This window comes from Rhinolophus sinicus, chromosome 17 (genome assembly GCF_057876585.1).
Source record: "Rhinolophus sinicus isolate RSI-liver-muscle chromosome 17, RSI-T2T, whole genome shotgun sequence".
Classification (NCBI taxonomy): domain Eukaryota; kingdom Metazoa; phylum Chordata; class Mammalia; order Chiroptera; family Rhinolophidae; genus Rhinolophus; species Rhinolophus sinicus.
The window spans coordinates 179,831,622-179,842,055 of NC_142517.1; the positions used below are offsets into that span (position 1 = coordinate 179,831,622).

General features: G+C 38.4%; 1 protein-coding gene across 1 annotated transcript; it reads right to left on the reverse strand.

Annotated features, from left to right (window-relative positions):
- Nucleotides 1-3,295: 3,295 nt before the first annotated feature.
- Nucleotides 3,296-7,177, reverse strand: C17H2orf66 (chromosome 17 C2orf66 homolog). The gene is made up of 3 exons (XM_019741294.3): nucleotides 7,029-7,177; nucleotides 5,738-5,936; nucleotides 3,296-4,341 (listed from the first exon to the last, which is right to left on the reverse strand). The coding sequence occupies exons 1-2, from the start codon at nucleotides 7,143-7,145 to the stop codon at nucleotides 5,757-5,759; spliced, it is 297 nt and encodes a 98-aa protein (XP_019596853.3). The 5' UTR covers nucleotides 7,146-7,177; the 3' UTR covers nucleotides 3,296-4,341; nucleotides 5,738-5,756.
- Between the last annotated feature and the right edge of the window lie 3,257 nt (nucleotides 7,178-10,434).

The window sequence follows — 10,434 nt, forward strand, 5'->3', positions numbered from 1 at the left end:
CCCCGCCTCCTTCCGTGTGGAGTGGGCGGTACCCTTGGGGCGGAGCCTCCTTGCGCCCGGCTCTCGCGTTTTACTACTGGGAAGATGAAAAACAAAATGTGCCTTAAAGAGAGTTTCCTTAATTTAGATCATTTCCCTCAACCCTCCGTTAAGATTTTCACTCCCAACCCATTTCCTTTTCTGAATGTTTGTGTAAATCAATTTGATGTTGGCTGTAGTGATTTGTGTGTTTTTTTAACTAAACCAGTTGCTCTGTTAGGTGCATGTTCCACTTTCCAGTTCTCCCCTAGCACAGAAAGCTCAAGTCCTCCTCCAGTTTACGGTCTAAATCTCATCTCCTCCAATGAATGGCACCATCACTTTTCTCTTCTTCCACAAATCCTCAAACACTCCCTTTCCTCAGCCTCCTTCTCAATCTGTAAATAAATTTATCTGGATTTTATGTTCCACCCCTAACTCCCACCCAAGGTTTCTTCTTTTCTTAACAGTCAAATGCTTAATATGATCACCACACACTTGCCCGTATACTACAGGCCAGTTCTTACGCATATTGCATACGTAATGCAAAATAATTCTTAAAAATGGATGCTGTTATTCCTAACGTCAAAGTACCATATCTAACCAGTAATAGAGCCAGGATTTGAACCCTGGCCTTACTGTCTCCAAATCCCATGCTTGGAATTAATATGATATACTGCCTCCCCTCAATGAAACTATTCTTCACCTCCTACATGCTCCTGTGGTTTGTATTTTACCTTGTCTTATAACTATTGCTCTGCTGTCCTACTCTAGAGACACTAGCTATCAACACCTTGAGAACAGTGCTACCTGAGTTGAGGTATGGGCAGGGCAGCTCAGCATACAACTAAGGTTATAGAGACAAGTTACAGGGAGCCTATCACCTGGCCATTGGTGCCTCTTTATGACAATACAGATGAGAATAAGCAACAATAGAATGGCAAATGAGGAGGGGCCAGGACCTATAAGAGGGGGACTACCAGGTCAGAAAAAAAAATATTTCATAGCTAGAAATCATCCCCTTTCTCATCATAAAAGATCCTCAGGGCTCTAGCTGGGTATAAAACACGGGGGCAAGCAAAGTGGGTTGGGTTGAGGTAATCCACAGAAATCACTCATAGGGAAATGCTTCCCTGAATTTCTCCAGGCAGTCAGGGAACTGCATTTAAGAGGAAGTCAAAGGTCTCTAGGCCTAACTCTGCTAAAAGAAGGTAATCAAAGGAAGGAGAATGCTCTCCTAAGATCCAGCTGGCTTAGGCTGTCTTGTTTATTGTTGGCTGTCTGGAATATAGGAATAACAATTGTGAAGATATAGATTCATGTAGAGAATAAGGAGTGGGGAGCAAGGGATGGAGAGTTAGTTTTTCTGCTATCAGTTATCTTTATGACATGAAAGTTATTTTACAGCTCAGAATGGAGCAACAGAACTTGAAATTGCAATCTTTCTGTTTTTCTTTTCTCTACTTCCCTGTAAGAGATTTGTCCCCTGGTGAGTCAGAGACATCCATATTACATTGAGATGTAGTGGAATTGTTATGACAGTAATGAAAATAGCAAGAAGAAACTCTTTAGACTTGCAGACTCATTTTTGAGAATCAAAATGGAATGTCTTGAGAAAGCATAACATTGAATTTGTGCCATGATGACAGAATTAAGAGTACAGAAGGAGGAGATGAGTCCATCCTGTTTTCCTTGTCAAAGGGAGAAGCCAGAATGGGGTGTGACGCTTCTGGGGAGACCAGTTTTTGATGGTTCTCTCACTTTTCTATAAAGGCTTATGACAGCTTTCATCCAGGACTGTCTTTTCAAGGATGTCTGTAGAACAAACAGCCTTGAAAGATAGAGATATTGTCTCCCTCTGGGCTAGAGAGAAGATTTGTTGCCTGACTAATATAATAAAGATAATGTTTCTCTCTGGGGCAAATGTTGAGCTTGTTTGCTAGTAAACCTCTAATAAGAGTGGGTATTTCCTATGTTTGGGGTTCCTCCGCTGTGGTACAAACCCACTTGTGCACAGTATACACCAGGACCCACCTCCATATGGCCCCATGATACTTGGGGGATAAGGAGAACCAAGGCGAATGTAAAACTCGTGCTTCCTACTGCACCATGAGTAATCAAGTCCCTTGCTTCAGACCCAGGAGTCTCACGTGTCTGCCAGGATCTGAGAAACTACAGCAGGATAACATGTAGCTTACAAGTAGAGTAAAACCTCATACCCTTAACAGTTCTTTACCACCCTATATCTGGGATAGGGGACAATAGGCCATGTCGTAGGCATGGGGAATGTGGTGCTCATCAAAGAAGAACGTCAGTGTTGAGAGGCTGTCAACGTAAGAAATGCCCAAACCTGTAGAGAATTTTTATGAGTTTATTTGAGCCAAATTGACCACATATGCCAGTGAGCAAGATCTCAAACACTCTAGAAAATAACAGCTTTGCAGCTTCCTTTATGCATTTGAAATTAAGGAGGGAAGGTAAGGAAGATTACATAGAGGTGGGAGAAAGCAAAGTGGGGATTGGATTACAGGATAGTTAACAAAATTATGTGCTCTCTTGAGGGTGGTTAAGGCTTATTTCACAGCTGTTTAACCTAGATGCACAGAAACATTGGCCAGGGCTTGCTTAAGGCAAAGATAAACCTTTCACTGAAAAGTTATATGCCTGGGGTGTGACTATCTACCATGACCTGCCCAGTTAGAAATTTGTGATCTGATCATCCTGTGAGATTACTTTCCATAGAACTCCCTTTTTCTCCCCTCCACAAGGCTACCAAGGACCTATGTAGAGAAGCACCCATGGATCCCTTGAGAGCCTAGATCACCTGCAGAACATTTATTTCTAGAGGAAACACTATACTTTGCTATTTTCCTATCAATAGTTCTCAGCTAAGAGCAAAATCAATTCCCCAGTGGGCTTTTAGAAATGTGTGAAGGGAGGTTTGGTTATTAAAATAATAGGTCAGGGGTGGGAAAACTACTAATATATAGTGTATGAGGAGCAGGTGTGCTAAATGGTCACATACAGTGAGCAGAACTGGACCATGGCGAAGCACTCCCTATTTCTCTACCATTTATCTGAATAGGTTATATTTTTATGAGGAATAGCTCATCAATAATTCCTTATATATTTCAAATGGTAAAAAAAATATTCTTGACATTAACTAGAATCAGCTTCCATTGCTGTGTGAATAATAGCAGAATAGCACACATTTGCTTCAATTCAACAAGTATTTATTGAACATTTGCTATATGCTAGGCATTGTGTTAAGTGCTGGAGAAATAAAAATGGTTTACAAAGACCTCACAACTGTCCAGTGAAAACAGACACATATGCAACTAATTATAACAGAACATATTAAACCACACATAGAATTTGTTCTTGCATGTTGTTACACTTGATATTCAATATCAATCATCCATAAGAAAGCCACAGAAAACTAATCAGGAATGTACAGACTAGTGTTATTAGGACACAGAAGTTTCTTTCTAGTACAGTGTTCCTTTTGCAGGAATCACAGAGAAAATGGTGCAGTTCTCCATAAAGATACAGGAAGAGTAGTGATTCCAAATGAGAATGTGAGAATCAGAACAAGTCAGCCCCAGCAGGGAGGGAAGGGAGAAGGTAGGCTGTAATTCATACCAGTTTCTACTCTCCCTTCTTGAGGAGGCTGTGTACCAGAGCTGAGACGTGGCTAGGGTATTTTGGCGTAGCACAATGTCCACCTCTGAACATAGTGGCAGAGAACATTTCCCAGAGACCCTAGCAACTCCTAGAATCCCATGTTTCTTTGCTTTCTATTTCAACTTAATTATGGATATTTATCACTTATCTTTCTTGGTATGAAACTATGACTAGGAGTCTTCCAATAGCATATGCTGAAAGTGCAAATGCATCTTTTTTCTAGAAAAAAGACAAATTTTAAACCCAAGTCCCTATTACATATAATGGACTAAAGTAAAAACAAACCATGTCCCTTTCAAATAAAAATATTAATGAAAAGTAATAAACACATGTAAGATAAGCTTAAAGGAAACATGTGATTTAGAGGATCATCATTTCTTCTGACTTTATGGTATTTTTTGTAACTCTTGCAAATATATGCAGTGCTCTACATGGATACTTATGGTTATAAAGTGGAAGAAACACCAAAAACATACACATAAGTTGCATAAATCCCAAAGGCAAGCATTTTATATATAAACTTGGAAATGTAGAATAAATTCATTACAAATTGACGAAAGTGGAGAGGAAAAATGTTTAGCCATGACCATGATTGAATTTTTCTAATAAGAAGCTTCATCTGTAGTTTTAAAAAGACATCTGAAAAAAGGAGAAAATATCATATATAACATAGAAATTGAAGACTGTACAATTAATACAAAGATCAGCATCCTTCAATGAAAAATCTTTTTGTCTTCATTTTCTAATCAGAGATATTAGAGAAGGAGAGGTTATAAATATGAAATATTCTCCAAATCAGAAGCTTCACTTCTTTCACAAAGCTGAGTAATTCCCCTTATAATACAATATCACCAACCTGGTGCTTTTTCTGTTCCCTGCCCTTAAACATGACCTCATTCCACACTCACATGAAAGTATATATTTGATATTTTGTCTGATCTTTTCTATGAGTTGGAGATTAGTATCTGCAATTTATAGATGAAACTAGGCTTACAAGCATTATGCAATACTACTTCATACCAAAGTAGGTACTGTGGTATTAATAGCTATTCTCTGTTTTAGTGTCTGATAAACTAGGGCCTAAGTGTAAAAAGCAGTCAAGGGAACCCTTCATTAACATCTTTCTGTTCACTCTTTTTTTTTCTTATTGTAGAACAATGCATATGCCACAGGTATGTTTCATCTTCTTTTTAGAATAACATCATTATTTTTTTAAATCATCACATTTGAAAGAACTGACAATCAAACTCCTTTCATATGCACAATAAAGTGTAACAGCAGTATGCTTCCTCACAATATTATTCCTACCTTGTGGACGAATGGGAATAGCTTTTAATTTTGATTCAGTTCCCTGCATTATTCAGCTGAACAAAAACCCAATAGATTAGAATTAGAATGTATTTTCTTGGAATACCCCATATCTGTTTATTTTTTTAATGGTAGGTATTTATTTGATAGGAGTGCTAAAGTAATAAGAATAATAAAACTCCTATCTTAAATATAAACAAATTAAAAAATTTTTCCTGTGAGACAAATCCATTTTTACTAATATTTTATCATTTTTTTCCTCTAGATGAGGAAGTTCAAGCTCAAACTATGCTTGCTGCTTTCTCCTAAAAAAAACCATTCTTTTAACTTTACTTTCTATTTAATGCAACTGCACAATTTGACATAATTTCTTTTTATATGATTTTCCACTTAACTTGGCTATATGACCTCACCTGAAAAAAGCGTATAGATAAAAGTGTGTGGCATTCTATTACATTTAATAATCATATTAAGAGGGATAATTCTATTTTAATATATTTCTTCCTCGAAATCTATGCTTCAAAATTCATAACTGTCATTTCTTTTTAAAACCAGATCATGAAATACCTGAACCATATCCAAATTTTACCGATGATGAATATCTTCTGAACTAAGCACTTACTTCTATAAGAAACTAATATCATTTTTCAAATAAATACTTTCAAAATCTCTTTATGACTGAGTTGTATGTTTGGACAGATCCTGGGAATAAAGAAGTAACTTTTACCTGCTCTCAGAAGAAACATTCAGCCTTTCAGGTAATTGGGAAAGGAGTTTTTCTGCTCTTCATAACCTGCAAATGCAGAAGCAATAAGTTCTGATTGGAAAGAGAGAGGTCTGGGATTCTCATTCATGGAAAATATATTTGGAAACCTTTCAAGATCAAGACCTCTTTCCTTAAAATATGCCTGAAGGGTTCTGAAAAACTGAAGAGAGAAAGAAAACATTCAGTTACCATATATGAATTAAACACCAAAAAATGTCCCCTTTGTTTTCCCCACTGAATTGACTTTAGGGCTTATCTAGGAGGCAAGAGTTGAAAACCTCAGACATAGAAGCCCAGCTTTGGCTGCTTTTCCTCCCCCTCTGCTGTCCTCCAGCCTGCCTTGTGTCTGACATTTCAACCCTAAACAAGATGATAATTCACCATTCATGGTGGAAATCGAGAGAGGAATATCAATTATTTAGCAGCACCACTGTCAGAGGGTTCGTTGTAAACCACGCCTGAGTAGCAATGTCAGAGATGAAATTGAAGTCCACAGTGATCAGAGCTTGGCACCTCTTCTCTGACTGAAAATAAGACCCCAGTCATTGTCTTCTGAAATAGTTTTTTTCCAGACATGAGTTTTTTTGCTTTCCTTTAGGAAATAAATACATAGAAGCTGAGCAAAGGGCTATTTGATTGTTTTAATCCTCTATTGTTAATATTTCACATCATTTCCCTTGGGGAAACTGTATTTTGAAATAGCAGTGCCAGCAGTTTTATTGTATTTGGCATATTTTTTAAAAAGAGTATTTTTACAGATATTTTCAATTCTATTTCTTAGATAACTTTCTGTTGAAAATAATGCCTAGTAAATTGATAAGAATTCAGGTCAACTTTCATTTTTTTGCAATTGTGCTTTGCAAGTGTTGCTTATCTGAGAATCTGTTTTATTATCAGTTCAATCTAAGCTGTGCAAAACGCAATTCCCTGGCACACTTTTGATTTTGTATACATGCTAAAAATCAAGGTTATAAAGTCAATGTGTATACACGATCATTTACAAATGTAATGTGCTATGTGTGTATAAGATGATTTCTAAATATAAATTTGTTTCTCCATACAGAAACAAAGTAAATTGGCCAGAGGAACAATAGGATGCCAGCTAACAAAACTCTCATCTGATCCTGCTGGCGGAATCTTCTCAGCCCTTGATAGCCTCCTCTGCACTGTGCTCTAGCAGAATACAGTGCACATACATCCAGAGATGCTGATTTCACCCTGTAGCCCAGCATGTCCCAATGAAAGTTCTCACCAGATCTCGGTTTCTGGGGTTGCTGAGTGGCTTCCATTTCTCTGTGTTTCTCATGGCTCCGTGCACAGGCCCAAGTAGCACCAGGGCAACACACAGCAGCAGGAATGCTTTGGGCATGGTGGAATGAAGCTGAGTGAAAGGAAGGATGAGGAAATGTCCTGGACAGAGAGAGAGAGAGAGAGAGAGAGAGAGAGAGAGGCGAGAGAAAGCAGAAAAGAGAAACAGGAAGCATCTTTAAAGGAAGACAAGAAAGAAGAAATAATATATTGGTTCACCTGAATTTTGCAGCCTTCCTTTTTTCCCGATTCATTTGCACATGAGATTTCCAAAATCCAATTGATTAGCTTAAAGGATTCCATGATGATGAGAACATTCATTATACACTGATAAGCAAAGTAATTATGAATACAACCTACAAAGTTTGAGTATGCCTTTTTATCTTTGAAAAAATACACTTTGTTATCTTCAAAGAAAGTGAAATTCTTAAACAAACAAACAAACAAAACACCCAAAACCAATCTTAAATTACTGATAAGTGTTAAGATAGGAGTCTCAACAGAAAGAGAGAGAGAGAGAGAGAGAGAGAGAGAGAGAGAGAGAGAGAGAGACCCAAACTGAGAAATGCACCTTACACACACGTCTGAGACAGACGCACACCACACCAGCATAAGTAAAGATTGTCTCCCACCCCAAGGTGTGAAATGGAAGCAAAACACATATTAAGGGCTAGCAAAACTTACCGGGAATTTGGGTTGGGCTGGCCCTGGTTGTTATCCTGCAGTACATGGGAATTCATGGTTTCTTATAACCAGTGGATTGGCTGCAGGTGGGAGTCACTGACATGAGCAGAAGGAGTTCAAAAATAATGCTTCCATTTTCATCTGCAGCACAAAGACCCTTGAGAACCACATCTTCAAGCTCCTTCAGGGGTAACCAATTTGTCTTATAAATATAGCAACCACTGAACATTTTATGTGGATTTTACAAAACACACAAGGCACTTCCACACAGCAAAGAGGCTTTTTCATTTTTTTACTTTTAAGAGGTGTATACACAGCAGCTGGGACTATGAAGATGATTATACCATCTAATAGAATTATTTTTGGAGATGTCATCTTCTGAAATTAACAGCATTTTTTGAACAGGAAATTCTATTGCAAGAGACAAAATTGCTCTTTTTATGACCTACCCCTTATATTTCTTCTGAGAACCTCAGGAATCTTTCCAAGTTTTAAACAGTGGCATGGTTTATCATAATATCCCTTCCAAATAGAGCTGTAATATAGCACATGTTTCGTGGAAAACAGAACAATAACTAGACCTATTGCATCCCCTCGCTGAATAAATGCCATCATAGAAAATGGTAGGGTTGAGAGTTGTTTTGATTCCAATAATTCAGACGAGCTCTTTGTTGAGTAGGCTAGTAATCTGTACTGGAAATTAGAATTTCTGGCTTGAGTAGGCTAGTAATCTGGACTGGAAATTAGAATTTCTGGCTATGGTCTCAGCCTTCCATCTTGACCTTGCGCAAGTCTCTATGACCTTCATTTGTTCATTCCTTTGTTCATTCATGCAACAAACTCTTACTGAGTGCCTACTAAATGCCAGGCACTGCACTAGGCTTTAAAGTTAAATGATAAGAATAATAAATATAGGTACTGTCCTCATTGAACTAACATATGAGTGAGCAAGACAGATGTTAATCAAATCATTATACAATAAAATGTATAAATAAAAGTGATGATAATTTCTACAAAGAAAAACTGGGTGGTACGAGAGTGTAGAACACGGAGATTTGGTTTAGTCTCAGGGATCAGGGACAGCTTCTGTGAAGAAGTGACCTTATATCTGGTAGTAGGAGTTACGTAGGCAACCTAGGGAGGACAGAGGCAGAAGAGTTTCAAATGAGGTGAACAACTGTGCTAACTAACCCTGAGGCTGAAAGCAACATGGCACATGCAAGAACTGCAAGTAAGTTGGTAGGCGAGGAGTAGAGAGAGCAACAAGGAGCCGGATTCCAGACCTGGCTGGAGAGGTAGTCAGATTACGATCCTTCTGCTGCAAGCAATGCTAAGTAATTGAAAGGTTTTAAGCATCCAAGAAGTTTGGTCAGACTTTCATTTGTAAAAGTTTGATCAAACTTCCCAGGTTGCAGTGGGGAAGGGTGATTGAGATAGAGAGGAGGGATGAGGACGACCAGTTCGGTGTTTACTACAGATGTCCAGGCAGGACAGAATGTTAAGTTGGATTAGGGCATTATCACAGATGCAGAGATGTGGGTTGATCTCAGCTATTTAGAAGATACTGGAATGTACTGTATACTATGGAAGGCAGAGCTAAGAGGAATAGTTTCGAAACCAATCCCTAGGTCTCAGGATGATGCTTGAGTGGACACTACAGCACTTTTCGCTGAGATATCAAACACTGGCATGGAGGGATGAAGGTCATGAGTTTCATTTGGGATATGTTGAGTTTGAGAAGACTTTGAGATCTCCAAATGGGGATGAAGACACACAATTGGATGCACAGTTCTGGAGCTTAGAGGGGAGGTCTGAGAAGGAAATGTAAATATGGGAGTTGTTGGCATATAAGCGGATGAGATTACCTCAGTAAAGATTAGAAAATGAAAAGAAAAGGTTTCCTAGGACTTGAGCTTTGAGAAATTTTAATGTGTACCAGCCATGTAAAGGAATCTATACAAAAAAGACTGCGGAGATAGGGGGAAAACCAGAGAGTATGGAAGCAAGAAAAGAAAGTATTTCAAGAAGGAACAAACTGAATAAAATGAGGGCTGAAAACGGTCCATGGAGTGTTAGAGATGTTTTGGTAGATGGACATGAAAGTCAGATGAGAAGTGAGTGGATGGTGAGGAAAGAGAGATAGTGACTACAAGCTCTTGAGAAGTTCAGCTGTGAAGACAGGGGTCAGAGGAGGGAGAAGGCGGTACCTGGAGGGGGAAATGGAGGCAGGGGAAGGTGGTGTCATCACTGTTTTTAATGTGAGAGATTGGAGGCTGTTCAAATGTCAGCGGTTAAGTGAGTAAGTGAATATCCTGGCATCACATTACATCACCTCTCCTTAAAACCCCAGGACTTTGAAGTTAAAGCACGCAACAATGTTGAAGTATTAAATTGTTAATGGGATTTTAGCAAAGTCACTACTCTGTAAACTCCTTAAACAACGCTCACCCTTACATTCCCAGTGCCAAGCACTGAGCCCAATACACAGACAATGCACTTTTCAAATGGAAAAGTCTGAAAAAATTAGGATAGATTTTCATAGCCATTTATCTATTAATACATTTTAACTGTCATTCCATTTGTATAAAAGCATTACTCATTTGTTTTCCCTTTTAAGAGCTCTCCGCTTAAGAAATATTTAGTTTCTCAAAGGAGCCATAGACTAA